At 43.0% G+C, this 21365-nt stretch overlaps 1 protein-coding gene and 1 pseudogene across 2 annotated transcripts; one reads left to right on the top strand and one right to left on the bottom strand.

The window, feature by feature from the left end:
- Positions 1-1734: 1734 nt before the first annotated feature.
- On the top strand, positions 1735-11166 carry HENMT1 (HEN methyltransferase 1; the record flags this gene model as incomplete). The annotated part of the gene is made up of 6 exons (XM_079696698.1): positions 1735-1755; positions 5345-5457; positions 7191-7325; positions 9332-9511; positions 10079-10253; positions 10756-11166. The coding sequence occupies 6 exons, from the start codon at positions 1735-1737 to the stop codon at positions 11164-11166; spliced, it is 1035 nt and encodes a 344-aa protein (XP_079552824.1).
- Positions 11167-14443: 3277 nt separating this feature from the next.
- Positions 14444-16363, bottom strand: LOC307070208 (importin subunit alpha-1-like; annotated as a pseudogene). Its single transcript has one exon. The product of its transcript is annotated as an importin subunit alpha-1-like (transcript).
- Positions 16364-21365: the final 5002 nt, after the last annotated feature.

Genomic DNA, 21365 nt, shown 5'->3' with positions numbered 1-21365 from the left:
AAAAATAAAAACTTTGCAATATATCTTTGTGATACCCCAAAGGGGTCAGCATTGTGCTTTGCATGTAGTAGGGATTAAGTGTTTGAAACTATATTATTTCTGAATATATTACTTATGGTATGTTAACGGCTTATTAATTCATTAGTAAAACCAGATTGATTCTTTTAAAATAGGACTAAATCCCCCCCCTCCACAAAAAAAAGACAGCTTCGCTTCTCCTCTCCTCATTAAACTCTTCCCTCACATACAACAAAGAAAGAACTTATTTATGAAGTGTTAATCTGAATCTCTGCAAGGGACCGGGGACCTGATACAGTAACTTTTCTAAGAGATCAGTTACTTGCGTGCCCCGCATGCAGTAGTGCGGGCTGAAAGGTCTGAAGGTTTTTTTGAGTTCAGATGTTATTGGCCCAACTTCAGGCAGACCAGGGTCCGCTTTAAGGCCCTTGTGGATTGTTCTGGGGATGGGAGCGTTGGCTGATTCGGACATGAGCCGCTATGCGGCTCGCGCTCAGCCTGGCCGCTCCTCTTGCCACCTTCCATTGGCCGGGACTGTTTTCAGCGCGCGGGGAGAGCCACGAATCTAATAGCCGCTAGAGCCGTAGGCCCTGCTCGCTACCGAGGACACGCCGAGCGAGGCGCCGCCTCGATCCAACAGTCGCTGCTCCTGGGCGGCTGGGGTGGGTCACAGCCACTCGCGAGGAGGGACGTGGCAGGGACCGCCAAGGTGTGGATGAACACGTAGAAATGGCTTTGGGGCATGCGCCAACAGCGGTCGTTAAGAGACACAAAACCGACGCCTTGGAGCCGGGAGCCTAGAGGAATAGGGATGGTCCCCGAGTTGGGATCTGGACGCCTCGGGCGGAGGAGTAGTGTGCCCCTAGGCCGAGCCGGCGGCGCAGGCGCGGAGAGCGCACGTGTGGCGGGTGGGTAACGTCACGTGGCGAGGCGGCGCGTGCGCAGGAGTCAAGGGCGGGGCCCGGAGTTAAATGCGGCCGCCGCTCTGCGGGACCCGCTCTTCTCTGCAGTATCTGGTGGTCGCCGTCGCTCTTTGCTTGTGCATTTGGAGGTACTTCTTACTCGAAGGTAATAGTTGCATCGACCCATGCTCTATAAATGCCTTAACGCTGGCTCCCTTGAGGAGGGTTTCGGAGTTAGATTTAGAGAATAACTCAAAAGTTAGATTGACATGTCTACTTTTTAGACTGAATTGTAGTTGATAGAGGTGTGTAATAGAGAACTAAAACTTAAATTCAAGGCCAGTAGTGAATTGGATATATGCTGGAGCATCTTTAGTTTATCACTTGCTTAGGACACTTTTCTCTTTAAATTTCATTTCGACCATGTGTGAAAGAGTAGTTGAAAGCAATTTGAGTGAGGTTGAGGGCTTTAATGAAATAGTCACAACTGATAGAATTGCTCAGTTTGTATCAAACTAATAGTAAAAGGAAAGAATGGGTGTTATTGAATGTGTTTGGCGTGGCGGAAAGTTACTTAGGCTTCCTGAGCCTCTTTGATATTGTCTGAAACAGAACTTCCTGGATAAATTCTGTGGAGTAAATGTAAAGAGAAAGAAGAAAGCTCGCTCTCTTCCTTCTCAATGATCTAGGCAGCTATTCAGTCCAGGCTTCTCTTCTACAAAAACTGGTATATTGTATTTACAGCCTAGTCGTTGCTGATTCCTAGGGATTGAAGGAGACATATGCATTTTTGTCTCAACAAAACTTGAAAACAATGGCAGAAAACAACATAGAGGTAAGGCTTCCCTTCGTGACCTGCTGTATGACTCGGAAGAGTCATCCCCGCTATGTACTGTGAGGTACAGTCCTCCCTTCGTATCCCTGGGGTACTGGTTCTAAGATGCCCCGTGCACACCAAAACTCGCGGATGCTCAAGTCCTTTTTACAATATAAAATGGTTATATTACACATGGTTATTGAATACTTGAGATGTGGCTTGAACAGCTGAGGAACAGAACTTCACTTGACTTTAAAATTAGTTTTAAAAGATTTCATTATTGGAAAACATTTAATATGTTTGGAATAACTTGGGTATGTGAACCTTTTTAAGTGTACCTTTTTTGTTTTTGAAATTCAAATACAGATCAAGCATTTCTGATTTTATCTTGAAATATTTCAGATATATTGGTTAATATAATTACACCTTCTTAAAAACATTAAAAATAGGCTATGAGAAGGTTGCATATTTGCATATTCCTATTGGACAGCAATGCCCTAGTGGCTTTTTTTTTTTTTTTTTTTTTCGGTACGCGGGCCTCTCACTGTTGTGGCCTCTCCCTTTGCGGAGCACAGGCTCCGGACGCGCAGGCTCCGCGGCCATGGCTCACGGGCCCAGCCGCTCCGCGGCATGTGGGATCTTCCCGGACGGGGGCACGAACTCATGTCCCCTGCCTCGGCAGGTGGACTCTCAACCACTGCGCCACCAGGGAAGCCCCCTAGTGCCTTTTGGACTGTATTCCTTTATAAGACTAGTATTTAGGAGCTGCGGTAACAGCAGTTATGGGTTAATCATGACATTATTTTCTACTGGGGTCATGTCAAGGAAATTTTGACATTTGTAAAAGGCTCCGAATAAGACTATTAAAAAGGAAAACTGCTTAGGACTATTGCAATAAGAGCATTGCAGTAGGGGAGAGGGGTGGGGCCCAAATCCATGCAGTAGATGGGGGTGTGGGGGTGTGGGGGGGAGGATTTATAGCATATGATCAGAGTGAGGGAATCAGTGGATGGAAAAGAGAGGAGAACCCCATCAAGGGTATGGGGTTCTTGCTAAACCTACTTGATAGGCTTCTGAAGGTGGGCCAGCTTGATCATACATCGAGGGTAGGGGATGAGGTGTTTGATCAGATACAGATTGAGCAGATATCAAGTGTGGGTGACTTAGCAGGATTCCTGCTAAAACTGGGCCAGGCCAGTCAAAGATAGGACAGGGTCCAGGTAGGTGTAGTCAAAAGAGGGCCCATGATTCACTTGCTGTACAGCAGACACTAACACAACATTGTAAAGCAACTATACTCCAATAAAAATTAATTAAAAAAAAAGAAGCGGCTCAGTCTGACTTCAGCTTGGTTAAGGAGAGTCTTTGTCCGTTATAAACAGCTTCTAGCCTCCTGCCGACCTGGACCCCAGGCTTTGGCAGTTCACTCCACTAAAAGTCCCGTGTGGCTAGGAGACTTAGAATTGTTTTATTAAGTGCATTCATAAGTAATTTTCTCTTCAGCCGACTCTAGGCTATAGGGAGAATTAAAGCCAGATAATCACTTAAAAGACATGAGAGGAGGCTTAAATGAAATGAAGTGTGGAGGAAGCACAGTGCCACCTGATCTTAGGACTTGAGATGATTCAAGGGCCTATGTGTTCTATGAAGTGGCTGGGGGACATAAAACGTTCTTCTTATTTAATTCCTGAAGTCATGCATGATTAGAACACTTCCCGCACCCCCCCTTTTATTTTGTTTGTAAACTTTCAGTGCAATAGTGTGGCTGACGGTAATGTTGAAGAAGTCCCCAACAAGAAGATAATTAAGTTTAATCCTCCATTATACAAACAGCGTTACCAATTCGTTAAAAATTTAGTGGAGCAACATCAACCCAGGAAGGTAGGTATTTCTCTTTCCAAACATTTGTTTATAATGCCTTATGTAGTGCTTTGTCAAATAAAAAAATCTTAATAAGGACTTAGCAAGTAAGCAGAGACTATACAAAAAGACTTTTTCAAGGAGGGAAAGGGTTGCATAGGGAGAGCATCTGTCTTAATGAGCAAAAAGGATTTTTCTTTTATAGAGAGGAGGATGCGCGGAAGTGGGATACAAAGGTGGTATGATTGGATAGTGGAATGTGTGAACCCCGAAACCAGCCTATTTTCTGGGAGGGATCCTTAGCTAAATACAGTCCAATGTTCAGGGGCCTGGAGGGAGGAGAATTTTGGGACAAGTAGTCAAGGTAATCATTCAAGGCAAAGAATGGGAACACTAGGCAGCATCTGTGAGTGTGGGGGAATATGGTACCTTCTGAAAGCCCTTTCTGGAAATACAAAGCGTAGGTGGATACCTTTAACCTGTTTACCAGGCGCACAGAGCTCCAGTAAAATTCAACATTGCCAGTTTCAGATGTGAAGAAAATCTTGACATTTTACCATTGGATGTGATCTTTATGTGTTCCACATTTCTAGAGCATTTAGTCTGAACATCAAGCAGACTAGTCTTGTGGACATAGGTACTGTGGTTCTTTTTAATTAGGTAATAATGGTGGGGGAAAGGCAAGGAGCCCTTGGCATTTATTCACTTTCCCTTTGTAGTAAAGGTTCATGATCAGTGCTGGCACTGGTTTTTGTCTGGGTAACACCTCCCTTCTGTGTCAGTGTTTGGATTTCATAGGACCAAGGGAGCTGGCTAGGCCCAGTGAATATCTGAAGTCTATAGGGTCAGGCTAAAGGATGACAGACTTAAGGAAAATGGTGGTTTCTCTCATGAGTTTTGTAAAGTTAAACTCTACAAACTTCTTTTTGCTATGTAGTTTGTAGGTAGTGATGGGGCTCATGTATCCTTAGCATAGTTTCAGCTCAATTGCTGCTTGGTAGAAAATTGGGTATACTGTTTAAAAATTAGTACAGTTCATTGCTTCCTGTGATTTGCTTTCTGAAACTAGATTTTCATTTTTCAATTCTGTGTTCCCCTTCTTCCACCATCCCATAAATGTGCCTGCCTCAAAGAGGAAAATTACTGAATAACCATGGGTGCAACTTAGATTGCACATCTTTTTGGGTGTGGGTACTTTTAAGCATCTGTCATGAGTTATCTTCATTTGCCCTTTTCACCTAAAGTGGGGTTCAGAAATATATAGGTAACTTACCTGTGGTTAATGAAGACTGTTGTGTGATGAAGAAAACAGATTAAATAAAAATCTTTAAGAATATATGAATATATATTAAGGGGATTAGATTAACAAGATCAAGCTATATCTTGGTATGTTTGGTCAGCATCCTTTTCTAAATCTTGTTGAAGCTTCTCAGAGGCACAGATTCCTCTTAGCACACTTGCCTGTCATGTGTGCTCTCCCTGTGCCAGGCCCCTAGGATATACCTTGATACCTGAGTTAGTTTATTGTCCAAACACTCTAGTAGGTCATGGGAGGTTAACAGGCCTTATTTTTTTCCCCCCGGGGTTTACAGTGTTTCAGGTTAATTTTCTTTTTGTTTATTTTTTCTACCAAAAAGATACTGGATAATTCTTTTGATACCCACTCCTTCTGGAAAAAAAAACATGCTTGATCATATGTGACTTCTGGCTATAATGTCTTTGAAATAACATTCTTTCTCATCTACAGGTTGCAGACTTGGGGTGTGGTGATGTTTGCCTCCTAGTGATATTAAAATACCAAAAGTGCATTGAAGAGCTTGTTGGAGTGGATATCAATGAAGAGAGACTTAAATGGAATGGGTAATACTGAGTTTCTAAAATAATTATGCATTAGTCTAAAACTAGTGGCACTTTAAAAAAAATTAATTCTTATTGGAGTATAGTTGCTTTACGATGTTGTAAAACTAGTGGCACTATTAATTATAGTTAGATGAAGTGGGTTTTTTTTTAATTAAAAAAATTTTTTTTTATGGCCACGCAGCTTGTGGGATCTTAGTTCTGTGACCAGGAATTGAACCTGGGCCCTCGGCAGTGAACGCTCAGAGTCCTAACCATTGGATCGCCAGGGAATTCCCACATAAAGTGGGTTTTCTTTGAATTTTATTTATTTTTTTATACAGCAGGTTCTTATTATCTATTTTATACATATTATTGTATATATGTCAATCCCAATCTCCCAATTCATCACCCGCCCCTGCCACTTTCCCCACCTTGGTGTCCATAACGTTTCTTCTCTACACTCAGATGAAGTGTTTTTTATACAAGTTCTTTATAACTTGTTTAAAAGGAGGCACTGTGAGAGCCCCAGGCTCACCAAATAATGCCTTTACCATGACAGTGATTTGCCTCTATGTTGTGAATAATACCTAGAAGTTTTGCTTCTACCTATGTAGAAAGTATAGCTTCAATTCAGTAATTATAGCAATCAAAGCATTGCAAATTCAATTTCAAATGGCAAAGTCTAATGCTGAACACCAAGATAACTTATAGCAGAGGATTTAAATTGCCACAGCACCGGTGTAGAAGCCCAAGGCCTCCTTCAGTTTGAATGAGTCTCACTCATGTATGACTTCCACAGATTGTTTTAAGAATGTTTTTCTTCTAAAGAACAAAAAATTGAAAATCACTGATCCAAAGTGAGGTGAGAGAACCAAAAGTATTAATAATGAGAGGAATATCAAATATTAAAAATCTTGTTCTCATTGGCCATTTAATGCCCTATGAGATAATTCAAAAAGAGTCATGTACCACAATGTTCATTGCAGCACTATTTACAATAGCCAGGACATGGAAGCAACCTAAATGTCCATCGACAGATGAATGGATAAAAAAGATGTGGCACATATATGCAATAGATTATTACTCAAGCCACAAAAAGAAACGAAATTGAGTTATTTGTAGTGAAGTGGATGGACCTAGAGTCTGTCATACAGAGTGAAGTAAGTCAGAAGAGAAAAACAAATACTGTATGCTAACACATATATGTGGAATCTAAAAAAAAATTGGTACTGATGAACCTAGTGGCAGGGCAGGAATAAAGACACAGACATAGAGAATGGACTTGAGGACACAGGGGGCTGGGGGGGAAGGGGAAGCTGGGGCGAAGTGAGAGTAGCATTGACATATACACACTACCAAATATAAAACAGATAGCTAGTGGGAAGCAGCCGCATAGCACAGGGAGATCAGCTCAGGAGGGGTGGGATAGGGAGGGTGGGATAGTGAGGGAGGGAGGGGATATGGGGATATATGTATATGTATAGCTGATTCACTTTGTTGTACAACAGAAACTAACACAACATTGTGAAGCAATTATACTCCAATAAAGATGTATTTAAAAAAATGCCCTATGAGAGAGGAAGTTACCCTATGACCTTGTGCTTAATACAGCAAGTCATGGAAACAGGCCATGTCAGACTTACCAATGTAAACAGAAGATAATTTATCAGAGGATCAGAGTTTCTGTAGCTGGTAAGATATTCCAAATAGATTATATGTGTTCAAATGTTCCTTCTGCAATTATGCTTCTGCAGGTATAGACTGTCCCCATGCATGGGGGATTATCTGGATCCTCGAGAGCTGGATTTAGTTATTACCTTGTATCACGGTTCTGTTTTGGAGAAAGACTGTCGTTTGCTTGGATTTGATTTGGTAGCATGTATTGAATTGTAAGTATTAAACTGATTCTTACTGTATACATTCATTTGAAAAATCGGAATGAATTAGTCTCAGTAAATTTAGTGTCCTAAATATTTGTCATAATCTGAGTTATTTGTAAATAAAATTGCTTGTCAGCTGGGATTGGCTTTTTACTGGCCTTTTTCAACTTTTTGTTTGGAAATGATTTCAAGTTTATAGGTAAGATGCAAAATGTATGAAGTACTAGGAACATCCATATCCTTTATCCTGATTCACAGATTAACATTTTCTTTATTTTATCTTGTGTATATGTGCTCTCCTGCTGTCTCCCTCTCCCTCCACACATTTTTTTTTTTCTGAACCATTTAAGGTTCAGAAAATGGGTAGGTTTTACCCAAGTTTTACCAAAGGGTAGGTTTTACTCTTTGCCCCTAATAAATTCAGAATTAAATAACCAATTCCTGTTTTTTTCTTTTCTTTTTTGGCCACGCCTTGAGGCTTGTGGGATCTTGGTTCCCCGACCCTGGATTGAACCCCGTGAAAGCTCTGAGTCCTAACCACTGGACCACCAGGGAATTCCCCAGTTCCCTTTATTTTTTTTTTTGCTTTTAAAATTTATTTATTTATTTATGGCTGTGTTGGGTCTTTGCTGCTGTGCGCAGGCTTTCTCTAGTTGCGGCGAGTGGGGGCTACTCTTCGTTGTGGTGCACGGGCTTCTCATTGCGGTGGCGTCTCTTGTTGCGGAGCACGGGCTCTAGGCACGCAGGCTCAGTAGTTGTGGCTCACGGGCTCTAGAGCACAGGCTCAGTAGTTGTGGCGCATGGGCTTAGTTGCTCCACAGCATGCGGGATCTTACCGGACCAGGGCTCGAACCCGTGTCCCCTGCATTGGCAGGCGGATTCTTAACCCCTGTGCCACCAGGGAAGCCCTTCCCTTTATTTTTATTAAGAATATTTTTCATTTTTGGCTTTTAATGATTAGACTCAGGCTATGCATTCCTGGAACACAGTAGAGCACTGAAGATGTTATTTGGATCCTCGGGTCATTCCATCTCGAGGCACCAATATCCGTTTGTCCTTGGGGAGGTTAATTTTGATCTTCCCAGTCAAGGTGTGGTTGCTTAGCTGTACAATTACTACTCTCCCTCATCCCCCTCATCCCTGACAACTGATAAGCAGTCTGGAGACTGCAGACCATACACATATCTTGTCACTCATCCATATTTCCCCCCCAAATTTCCCTATATTATATGGTGGCAAATGATTTTTGCAATTTCAGCACTTCTCTATATTTACTAGTCAGTAGCCCTCCCACCTCACTTATTTATCATCAGTATGAACTCATGAATTTCTATTTTTTAAAATGGTTTGTAACTCACTGTATTTTGTTGCTCAGATCTTCCCAAGATTGGTCAGTGGGGGTCCCTTCAAGCTGGCTCCTGTGTCCTTGTGATATGTCTGTCCTTTTTTGAGCACTTTATTTCTGGCACCAGGCCGGTTGTCTACTTTTCCTTCCCAGTCTGCCATTTCTGGTTGCTTTTAATGGGAAATGGTATTCAGAAACCAAGATGTCTCTTAATGACCTTTTAATAGTAGTTAAGGGTCTTATTCTGGGGTCAGTTTACCTGGTATTGTGTTCAGATTTCCAGTTTTTAGTAATGTGTTCTCTAGAGCAGAGTGTTTTTCTTTTGTATTTCCTGTTGCCTGGCACATAGTAGGCACCTAACGTTTGAAATTACTTATGGAGAACATTAGAGCATTGGTTGAAGAGTCAAGGAGCAATGATAAGTGTCATCCATGTGCAGCCTGGGTCTGAATTTCCTTTTTAAGGCTGAATATTCCATTGTGTATATCACAGTTTGCTTATCCATTCATCCGTTTACAGCCACCTTTTGGCTATTGTGAATAATGCTGAACCATATTTCTCTTATCTGGTCTGAGAGGTCCATGGTTAGAGGTTGTTTTGCTACATCAATTAGGAAACTACTTGCAAGTGAAGCTAGGCTTACTTATATCTTTCTCACTTACCACTTTAGAATAGAACATTTAAATTCAGAAGATCTGGCGAAGTTTCCTGAAGTCGTATTTGGGTACATGTCTCCAGCCATGATTGTCATCAGCACACCGAACTCTGATTTCAATCCCCTGTTTCCACTTGCAGTCTTCAGAGATTCAGATCACAAATTTGAGTGGAGTAGAATGCAGTTTCAGACCTGGTGAGTTCTTAAGTGTTTTTGTTTCTTTGTGACTGTGCTGGAGTTTTAAACCCTATGAAATAAATCTTATTATCTACAATTAAGTTATTTCTTATTTTATTCCAATAAAATTGATTCCCAAAGTGCAACTTAGCATATAATCATTAAGAAACCACCACATTTGGGTGTTATTTTCTCTGTCAGGTCCCACAGGCAGGCACGTGTGGAAAGAGTGTGTGGGCAGCAGGTACCTTTCACGTGAAGGTATCAGGAGTTATCTCCCAGGAGCATGACAGATGGTCATGTTCTGGCATAATTGCAAACCCAAATAGGAGTTGGGATTATAGCCCTTCTGCTTTCCTTGTCCATCCCTGCATACTGCTCCATATTCTGGTGCTTACTGGGAAACTGACACTGTCATTGCCTTAACGCTTTTACCAGAAATAAGCAAACCCCGTGATATGGCATTAGGTGGTGTTGTAGGAATTGCAGCTTGTTTTGTCTTGTAATTTTCATGTTCTGTTCTACTGGAAATGGTTGTTTAACAATAGTTTGGAAAAATGATTTTTCTCTTTGTTTTGACTTTAGGGCTTTAGACGTGGCCAATCACTACAGTTACTCTGTGGAGTTTACTGGTGTGGGAGAACCACCAGCAGGAGCTGAGGATGTTGGATGGTGTACCCAGATAGGGGTCTTCAGGAAAAAAGCAAAGGCAACTGAATCTGCTGTTTTGGAGCACCATGGCGAACATGTTTATGAAGTTGTGAGTATTCTTTGTGGCTCTGAGAGCAAGTTCATTTATTGGGATGGTGAAATGAGTCCCTACTATAGAGAAGTGTAAATGACCTTTTTTGAGGAGAATCCCGTGCCCCACAGTGTCTCAAAGCATGTTACAGAGAATGATCTGCTGTTGTCTTAGAAATACTTCCAGGCTCTTTGCTCCAGCAAACCACCCTCCCGCTTTTGTAATCTGTTAGGATTAGCAGTTTCTCTGTAGCTTGGTTTGGGAAATGACATGAAATTGAGCCTCCAAGCTTGTCAGACCCTTTTGGTTTTGGGAGGTATGTATGATGAAGAATATGGTGAAGAGTGTCTATGTCAATAGTTCTGGACTCCCATTATAATTGTAGCATTCACAAAGGGTAGGGTTTGACATGTACATATACTTAATCTGTACGTACAGTTAATTCTAATGTGGTAACAGGTTACTAGTGGTTTTGAAAATTTTCTTCTATTCCCAGTCTTTTGCATTTTTTTCTCTTCAGATTTATACGACCTCATACCCGAGTTTACAGCAAATGGATTACTGTAGACGTGTAGTGACTTATCTAGTGTACCGAGAGGTGAACAGAATGAAACGGAGATTTCAAGAGAGTCTGAGACAGCATGAATTGGAACCTGAGTCCGCAGACCCTGGCAACCCAACAAGAAAATTCATCTCAGACCTTCCAGTTCCAGTACTCACAGAGGCAGACAGAGCCATGGAGATGACTCCCCAACCCTTCTGTATTGGAGATAAGTTTTACATACCCCTGGAGAGAATCATTGCTTATCCCAGGCTGGGGCACATATGTGGTAATGTAGAGAAGCTGAGAGAGTTCCTTGCTGATGTAGTAGAACTGAACTGCGATGGTTCTGCAGTGCAGGTTGACTTGCATGATTGTGGTGACTACTGAGCCTTCTTTATTTCCTGACGTTCAGGGTCTTAGCAATAGTTGGGCTCATTTAGAATTTAAACTTTGTGCAGCCATAATTCAGGTAACTTTTAATTTAAAAATCACCTAACTTTTGTTTTCTTGTGTGTTGAATGTGACATTAAAGAGTTTTTAAAGAGAATGGAATTATCTAGTAGTGTTTGAAATCTTTTCCTGGGAGTAGAGTAGCTTTAAAACCTGTACCTACTCTGGGCTAAATTCTAACCTGTAATACTTAGCCTAAAACACATACAAAACAAGAATGCAGGTATTTGAAAGGAACAAAACTTCATAATTAAAACATTGCCTGTGGTTTTTGAGTTTTGCTCTCTGGGAGCTTACTGGCTGGAATTGGGGTGGTAGTAGCAGTAGGAGAGAGGGAAATACAGCTTCTTGTAATGGAGAAAAAAAGTGGTCCAAATGAGACATTTATTTATTTTTATTTTTGGCTGTGTTGGGTCTTCGTTGCTGTGCGCGGACTTTCTCTAGTGGCAGCAAACAGCGGCTACTCTTCCTTGCGGTGCGCGGGCTTCTCATCGCGGTGGCTTCTCTTGTTGCAGAGCACAGGCTCTAGGCGCACAGGCTCAGTAGTTGTGGCTCGCGGGCTCTAGAGCACAGGCTCAGTAGTTGTGGCACACGGGCTTAGTTGCTCCGCGGCATGTGGGATCTTCCCAGACCAGGGCTTGAACCCGTGTCCCCTGCACTGGCAGGCAGATTCTTAACCACTGTGCCACCAGGGAAGTCCTGAGACATTTCTTTCTAAGGTGTGGGAGTGCAGAGGTTAGCCAACCAGGTATGGCAGCTGTACTGTCACTCACAGGGACCCGTATGGACCCATATGCCCATCTTGCCTTTCCACTGTACTTCATGTGCACCTTGGGGACAGAGATGGATGTTTGAGCTTTAGCTACCACTTGCGTATTCCAAACCAGCAGAAAAGGGAAAGAATGAAGGGCATGTGCCAGCTGCCTGGTAAGGTCTGTTGGACTGCTGCTGCTTCTTGGCCAGATGGAAACCTCATGGCCATACCTTACAGCAAGGGATGCTGGGCAGTGCAGTCTTTTTTTCTGGGATGCCACGTGCCCATTTGGTGGGCTTCTGTCAAGGAACAAGGGGTAGAGAGGACATGGTGCCCACCTGCCACAACTGGAATGTCCTGAAACAGGCTGTGGCTGGGTAGCATGGGTACCTGGGAAGGGCTTCCTTGGGGCTGTAATTCCCAAGCTGAGTTTTGAAGGGTTAATAATTAAGTGAATGGAAAGTGGATTTGGCCACGGGCATGAGTAGAAAAAAGGGGTTTTGGAAGAGAACGGTGTTACTCAGACTGCTCCGTCAGATCCCCTCTGTGTACTTGCACTGATTTTACTCCTGAATGCATGCAATCTAGAGTTTTGCATCCCCAACCTGCCCAAAGGGCCCTCTGTCCTCACCTTTCTAGGCCTGTGCAACTTTCTAGGGTTTTCTTCCCATTGCTCTTCTGTTAGAGCCAAGATCTTCTAGCCAAGTCTCCAAAAATTAACTTTGTTCAGGCTTAAGCACCTCCCAGAAGTGTTTAAATGCTCATGATTGCCACGGGTGATGGGGCCACGCTCCCCATGGCTCCCCCACGTCTCTGCAACTCCTGCACCTACATTTTTTTTTTTTTTTTGCGGTACGCGGGCCTCTCACTGTTGTGGCCTCTCCCGTTGCGGAGCACAGGCTCCGGATGCACAGGCTCAGTGGCCATGGCTCACGGGCCCAGCCGCTCCGCGGCATGTGGGACCCTCCTGGACTGGGGCACGAACCCGTGTCCCCTGCATCGGCAGGCGGACTCTCAACCACTGCGCCACCAGGGAAGCCCTGCACCTACATTCTTCTTAATCTGTCTTTACCTCCCTACCTTGATATAGGTCTTTATTTGCATGTTGAATGGTTCTAAGCTGGGGATCAGCAAATGCTCCTGCGGGGACAGAGTAACTATCAATGTTGCAACTACATGAGTTGAATGGAAAAGTGAACACAATAATTCTACATACAAGAGTCTTTCTAAGACCAAATGATCAAATATCTGACTTAAAGGAAACAACGCTGGCAGCCCTACCCATATCTGTATACAGAACAGGTTGTATAGTACCTAGCCAGATTTCACGTGTCTCAGGTACTCGTGGAGTGTCAGGACCTGCTGAAATGCGGTAGTCCCCTCTAGCCGCTGCCTCTGCTACACTTGCCTTCTGCTCCCTTTACTGCCACCCCTAGCTCATTGGAAACCAGCTCCCCAGGGTGCAGTGCTGGATGGCCTGTGGCTTTGCATCACGACTGGGCTTCTGAGAATAATTTGCCAGGAGGTTCCTGAGAAGGGACATAATCTTATCTGAAATTTCACAATCATGCCTTGCTGGGAGTGGGTCCCTCCCTTCCCAGTTTGGCAGGCTGCATATTAGTAGGCCTTTTGTATCTCGGGAAATGTTTTTTATTTTTGGCTGCATTAGGTCTTCGTTGCTGCGTGCGGGCTTTCTCTAGTTGTGGTGAGCGGGGGCTACTCTTCATTGCGGTGCCCGGGCTTCTCACTGCAGTGGCTTCTCTTGTTGTGGAGCACGGGCTCTAGGTGCACAGGCTCAGTAGCTGTGGTGCGCGGGCTCAGTAGTTGTGGCTCGCAGGCTCTAGAGCGCAGGCTCAGTAGTTGTGGCGCACGGGCTTAGTTGCTCCGTGGCATGTGGGATCTTCCCGGACCAGGGCTCGAACCCATGTCCCTGCATTGGCAGGCAGATTCTTAACCACTGTACCACCATGGAAGTCCCGGGAGAAATGTTTTACATAATTTAAAAATCTTTTCATTGGTGGAATTTAAGGCAAACTTTGCACCGCACAGCTTGCGGGATCTTAGTTCCCTGACCAGGGACTGAACCCGGGCCCTTGGCAGTGAGAGCGGGGAGTCCTAACCACTGGACCACCAGGGAATTCCCTAAACGTTGTAGACTTTAAACTTTTTCCTTAATGCCTGCCATTGGGAACACCACTGAGAACTTCCTGCCTCTCAAATTCACTGCTTTTCTTAGAGAGTCCACCATTCCTCATAGAATTCCAGTGGATAAAATATCTATTCTGATATCAATTATTTCACATAAATGGTATTATACATTCTGATGCAGCTTTATCATTAGTAATATATTTTATAAATTCACTTCCATCTATTTGTACTCCATTCTTTTTAATGATTACATCTGCTTTTCTTTTTTGAAGTAAAGAAAAGGGTGGAATTTAATCTTTTTTTACGGGGCACTGCAAGATATGAAATTCCACATAGAAATAAGAAACCCATTGAGAGGAGAAGCTTCACACAGTATGTACAGTTTAGAACTGTTCAAGTATAGTTTCTTTGTAAAAAGTGCTACAATAACAAACCATGTATAAAAAGAGTTCTTAGTAGAAAAACAGTAAGACAAACTTCTGCCAAACACAGTACACAACAAACAACTTAATGCCTCAGGTGTACAGTCTAAAAGTTGAAGGTCCCAGCAGTGCCATCCTGAACTTGGAATGTAAACCCTTCAGAGGTAGTTTCTGGCACAACATTTTGATCTACCTCTTCCTCCACAGAGAAATACGTCTCAATCAAGTTTAATGAAGCTTTGTACACAGACTCATTTTCATGGTTTTGTAGAGCTTCAATTTTTGTCCAAACCTCCACATTCTTCAATCATTATACTAAGTTTCTCAGTTTCACCTAGTTTCTCAGCAGCCTGAAAGATATTTGAAATGGCATCCAGAATAACCAGAATAATTTTGGTGTCTTTCGCAGTTAGGAGGTTCATCAACGGTTCTATTATGCCACAATGAACAAGGGATACGATCTGCTCAACTGTTCCGCCACGTGTATAGTTGGTCACAGCCCATATAGCTTCCTTTTGTGTCTTAAAGTCTGCCTTAGAGAGAACGCCAACAAGGAACGGGACTAATCCATGATGTACAACTTGTTGTATTTGTTCCTGGCGGCCAGCCATGATGTTTGACACTGTCCACGTAGCTTCCTTCTGAGTATTTGTTTTGGAGTTTGTTCACAGGCTGGGAAAGATGGCAAGTGCTCCTGCATCTGTTACAACGTGAGTCTGTTCATCTGTCCCAGTGACAATATTCCCTATGGCTCTTTGCGCGGGAGTCATGATTGGCAATTCCGTAGCTCCTAAAAGCTTCACAAGTTGGGGTACAACCCCAGTTTTCACAACCATTTCAATCTGTTCATTTGGACCATCGGTAAGGTAGGAAATAGACCAGCAGGTATCAGCTAAAACTTCTGGATCATCGTGATGCAGGAGACGAACTAAAGTAGGAAGAACTTGCTCAACAGCGTCTAAGCGGGCTGGTGCAGGACTCTTGTTGGGACGAAGATTTCAAAGTGTCCAGGTGAGATTACATAAGTAACCACACGCTAAAGATGACAAATCAGGAACCTCCAGAAGTGCCAACAGCGGGTCAACTGCACCATACTTGATAACCAAGTCGCGGAAAACCAAGCCATCACCTGCAATGTTTCCTAGAGCCCATAGAGCTTGTTCACTGATGTGAGCATGGGGAGATGCCAACAGAGAAGTGAATGCTGGGATAGCACCTCCATCTACCACAGCCTTGGTCTGTTCTGATGTCCCGGAAGCAATGTTAGTGAGGGTCCAAGCAGATTCAAACTGAATGGGACTACAATCAGTTCTGCCCAAGCAGGACACAAATTTTGGAATCAAACCCGCCTGGATTATGTTGTCTATGGGGGGCTGTTTTTCCCTAGAAAGCAGTTTCCTAGCAGCTTGAGTAGCTTGGATTTGGCTTTCCAAATTGTTGCTACTTATGCCTTTGACCGTGTCATCAACAGACCAATTTACAGTGCCTTGGTTGTTGTGGTTTTCCTGCAGTGGAGAAGCAGCATCACCTGGAAAAGAGCTGACATTTCTCCTTTTCAGCATCTGGTCACCCTTCTTAGCTTTCCTGAGCCCCACATTAACTTCTTTTTTTTTTTTTTTGCGGTACACGGGCCTCTCACTGTTGTGGCCTCTCCCGTTGCGGAGCACAGGCTCCGGACGCGCAGGCTCAGCAGCCATGGCTCACGGGCCCAGCCGCTCCGCGGCATGTGGGATCTTCCCGGACCGGGGCACGAACCCGTGTCCCCTGCATCGGCAGGCGGACTCTCAACCACTGCGCCACCAGGGAAGCCCCCCACATTAACTTCTATTCGGCGCTGCCTCATTTCTGTACTCATTCCCAGTTAAGTACAAGTAAATTCCAATTTTGCAAGAACTAGTGGCCTTTTGGGGGGCAGGTTTTTCCATTTTTTTGGAAAACCACCTGAATGGGCCACAGTTTTGTAACTATAAAGGCCTTACGAATAGCGAACTTTGCTCCAAGGAGTTAAAGTGCACTGTATGGTGATGAAAAATGTGGTTCTGTAAGGGGGCAGAGTTTTACCTACAGATGTTTGTGGGAAAATTACCACCACTGGCACCACCATGGCCCACCCACCAGAGCAGGTTGAAATTTGTGTTGCCAGGTATTAGGTGGAACTTCCCTCCCCCTTGTTCTGAGTAAGATTTGCCTGTAATTCCTATTTCCACGGCCTGGGCAATTCCAAAACCCCTTTAAGAATTTCTGAGAAGCTCACAGCACTCCTTCTGGTGCAATGCCAGACAATTGAGATGTGAAACCCCTTCAGTGTCTCCACAAGACTCACAGAGCACTTCTACACAGCACCAGTCTCCACATCCTTCCCTTATCTTCTCACCTCCCCACCCCCTCTTGCCTTTCTAACCCTCCTGTCTACAGCATACCCAGCAGTTCAGCTCTCTTTAAAGTACTGCTCTCAAGCCCCTGGGGCTCATTTCTGTGAGGAAATTATTCCAGATGAAAGTAACGCCCTCAGCTAGAGTTTGGGTGCCAACAAAATCACATTACAGCTGGTACTGTGGAGACTGAGCTGAGCAGTTGTAGACTGGAGGTCAGGGACTGAGCACTGCCAGCAGTGCCATGGTGGAATCTTGATTATTTGGTCATGGAGGATGCAGGTGTTAACTATGGTCACCATGGTTTATCATTGAATACGGTGCACATCTTTGGGGATATCCTGAAATAGGGAACATTTAAGAGTAATGGTGAGATCTAGCAAGCCGGCTTGTAGGGGCTGGAAGTCAAGTTGGTACAGTAAATGTTAATTTCACCTCTTTTGTGACTAGTTTTTGAAGCCAGGGGAAGGCTAGTTATACACCTGTCTTTTGAAAGTTAACTGTCAAGGGCCTATGCCCATTTATCTGTTGATTTCTAAGTTCCTGTCAAACTGTATGTACTCTGTGCCAGCATGGCTGCAGTTATTGCTACCTACTCCATTTCATCCTGTATGCTGTGACCCTACCTGGAACTAGTCAAATTAAACTCTGGTCATTCTATTCTTACCTGGAAACACTGCATTGCTCCCTACTTTCACACCTCATCCTTGACTCAGATACTTTGCTTTCATTGAATAGGCTGTGTTTTCCCATTGCTATGTCTTTGTCCAGCCTTGCCCCTCTGTGTGGAATCCCTTTATCATGCTGATCATCCAGTCTTTTCTAGGAGGAATCATCCTGTCACTGAACTTACAGCATCTTTCATTAATCCCATACTAAAAACAATTTTGCCTTATTTAAGCAAAGTATGCAATGCTTTAAAATCTTTTTAAGTATTTCAAAATTTTAAAATTTAGTACTGAAAAAATATAAAATATGTTTTTCCTTTGGTCTTAATTCCAGAGAATATAGGCGAAAGAAGAGCCAGACACAGGATCATGTGGGAGAGGTAGATTTGAACTGAATCATTGAAGTTCAGTACCAGAAGGTGGCACACTTTTCCCACTTAAATGCATTCATTTGCTTTGAGGACTCCCTGATATAAATAAGATGCAAAAAAAAAAAAAAAAAAAAAAAAAAAATCCTAGTTGGGCTTCCCTGGTGGCACAGTGGTTGAGAGTCCACCTGCCAATGCAGGGGACACAGGTTCGTGCCCCGGTCTGGGAAGATCCCACGTGCCGCAGAGCGGCTGGGCCCGTGAGCCATGGCCGCTGAGCCTGCGGGTCCGGAGCCTGTGCTCCGCAATGGGAGAGGCCACAGCAGTGAGAGGCCCGTGTACCGCAAAGAAAAAAAGAAAAAGAAATCCTAGTTATGCCCATTTTCTTTAGAGGTTTGAAACTCTTTGCCATGCATACTCAGGAAACTCACCGCTGAAATGGTTTAAAGATCTAGCGGTGAAGTCAATTTCTTAAGAGAAATGACTAAGGAGATACCTCAACCTAGCTGAGCTGTACTTGCATAGGAATGGGGTCTAAACTAATTCATACAGGATGGTCTCAGATGTTTCCTTATTAGGTTTGAGATCACTGACTCAGGAAATGTCTAAATTTAAGCCTTTTCTATATGTTTTCTAAATTTGTGTTACATTTTGTGTAATGTGTGATGGATTAGCTCCATCAAAGATTTCGTATCATGCAAATGGAAAGAAAGGTTTCATTTCCTTAAATGTGCAGCAACCAGGTATGTGCTATGTATGTTCAGGAAGGAAAATGTAAAATAAGGTAAAGGAAGGGAGAGGATGTAGGGAGGAAGGGAGAAAAAATACTAGGTGTTGAAGAAAGATGGGGTAAGTTATAAGAAGGCTGGGCCTGGGAACCCCATGCCTGAGACGTGGGCAAGAAGGTCTGAGGGGACAGGACACAAACAGATGGATTGGAATAATTAATATTGTTAAAATTACCACACTACACAAGGCAATCTTCATACCCAATGCAATTCCTATCAAAATACCAAGGACAGAGACTTCCCTGTGGTCCAGTGGTTAAGACTCTGTGCTTCCACTACAGGGGGCATGGTTTTTTTTTTGTTTTTTTTTTGCGGTACGCTAACCTGTCACTGTTGTGGTCTCTCCCGTTGCGGAGCACAGCCTCCGGACACGCACAGGCTCAGAAGCCATGGCTCACGGGCCCAGCCGCTCCGCGGTACGTGGGACCCTCCCGGACCGGGGCACGAACCCACGTCCCCTACATCTGCCGGCAGACTCTCAACCACTGCGCCACCAGGGAAGCCCAGGGGGCATGGGTTTGATCCCTGGTCAGGGAACTAAGATCCTGCATGCCATGCGGCACCGCCAAAACAAAACAACAAAAAAAAAACAACACCCCCCCAAAAAAACCCAAACAAAAAACCAAGGACATTAGTCACAGAACTAGAACAAAAATGTAAAAATTTGTATGGAAACACAAAAGACCCAGAATTGCCAAAACAATCCTGAGGAAAAAGAGCAAAGCTGGAGGCATAACCTTTCCAGACTTCAGACTATACTACAAAGCTACAGTAATCAAAATAGTGTGGTATTGGCATGAAAACAAACATTAAGGGAACAGAATACAGAGTCCAGAAATAAACCCACACACCTACGCTCAATTAACCTATGACAAAGGAGGTAAGAATATATGATGGAGAAAAGACAGTCTCTTCAACAAGTGGTGCTGTGCAAGCTGGACAGCTTACCTATCAATCAATGAAATTAGAACTCCCTCACACCATGTACGAAGATAAACTCAAAATGGTTTAAAGATCTAAATATAAGAAACGATGACATAAAACTCCTAGAAGAGAACATAGGTAAAACATTCTCTGACATAAATCATAGCAATGTTTTCTTAGGTCAGTCTACCAAGGCAATAGAAATAAAAGCAAAAATAAACAAATGGGACCTAATCAAATGTAAAAGCTTATGCACAGCAGAGGAAACCATCAATGAAAAGACAACCTACGAATGGGAGAAAATATTTGCAAATGATATGACTGATAAAGGGTTAATATCCAACATATATAAAGAGCTCATAAAACTCAACATCAAAAAAACCCCAAACAACCTGATTAAAAAATGGACAGAAGACCTGAATAGATGTTTTTCCAAAGAAGATATACAGATGGCCAAGAGGCACATGAAAAGGTGCTCAACGTTGCTAATCATCAGAGAAATGCAAATCAAAACCACAATGAGATACCATCTCACACTTTTCAGAATGGCTATCATCAAGAACACAAATAACAAATACTGGAGAGAATGTATAAAAGAGAACCCTCGTACATTATTGGTGGGAGTGTAAATTAGTGCAGTCACAGTGGGAAACAGTATGGCAGTTTCTCAAAAAACTAAAAATAGAACTACCATATGACCCAGCAATTCCACTCTTGGGTATATATATGAAAAAAATGAAAACACTAATTTGAAAAGATAAATGCACCCCAATGTTCAAAGCAGCATTATTTACAGTTGCCAAGATATGGAAGCAGCCCAAGTGCCCATCAACAGATGAATGAATAAAGAAGACATGGTATATATATATATATACAATGGAATACTACTCAGCTGTAAAAGATGAAATCTTGCCATTTGCAACAACATGGATGGACTTGGAGGGTATCATGCTAAGTGAAGTAAGTCAGACAGAGAAAGACAAATACTGTATATATGACTTATATGTGAATCTAAAAAATAAACTAGTGAATATAACAAACAAACTTACAGAGAACAGACTAGTGGTTACCAGAGGGGAGAGGAAAGGGGGGAGGGGCAAGACGGGTAGGGGATTAAAATGTACAAACTATTAAGTATAAAATAAACTACAAGGATATATTGTACAACATAGGGAATATAGCCAATATTTTATAATAACTATAAATGGAGTGTAAGCTTTAAAAACTGTGAATCACTATATTGTACACCTGTAATTTACATAATATTGTACATCAACTATATTGAAAAGAAAAGTCTGAGGGGACAGATCAGAGGCTCCTGCTAGGCTCTGCTGTGATCGGCACAAAGTTGTCCCAGATGATCCCGTACAATCCTGTGTACTGGGGAGGAGGTTTGAGGGTTTCCCCTAGAGTGGCCATAACCCCACCCTGCTTCTGCCAGCAAGTGGGGTACTTTCTCCTTAACTTATGTAACCTTTCTTAATCTGCACTGTCCAGGGAAATCATGACAATCTACATAGAAAGATCACATTCAAACTCATATTGAACCATAGTTCTTTATTAACTTGAAGTTGCTGCTGTAATTTGAATATCAGCAGAGAGAATTTGTTGGCATTGTTTTTCCTCTCTGTGAGGACATTCTAGTCAAAAGGAAAAGCAGTCTGTACAAGGGTGTGGTGACTATGAATATCA

Source organism: Hyperoodon ampullatus (genome assembly GCF_949752795.1).
Source record: "Hyperoodon ampullatus genome assembly, chromosome: 2".
Lineage (NCBI taxonomy): Eukaryota > Metazoa > Chordata > Mammalia > Artiodactyla > Ziphiidae > Hyperoodon > Hyperoodon ampullatus.
Note: the sequence above shows the minus strand (reverse complement) of the source record. Positions and strands in the feature narration are given on the sequence as shown.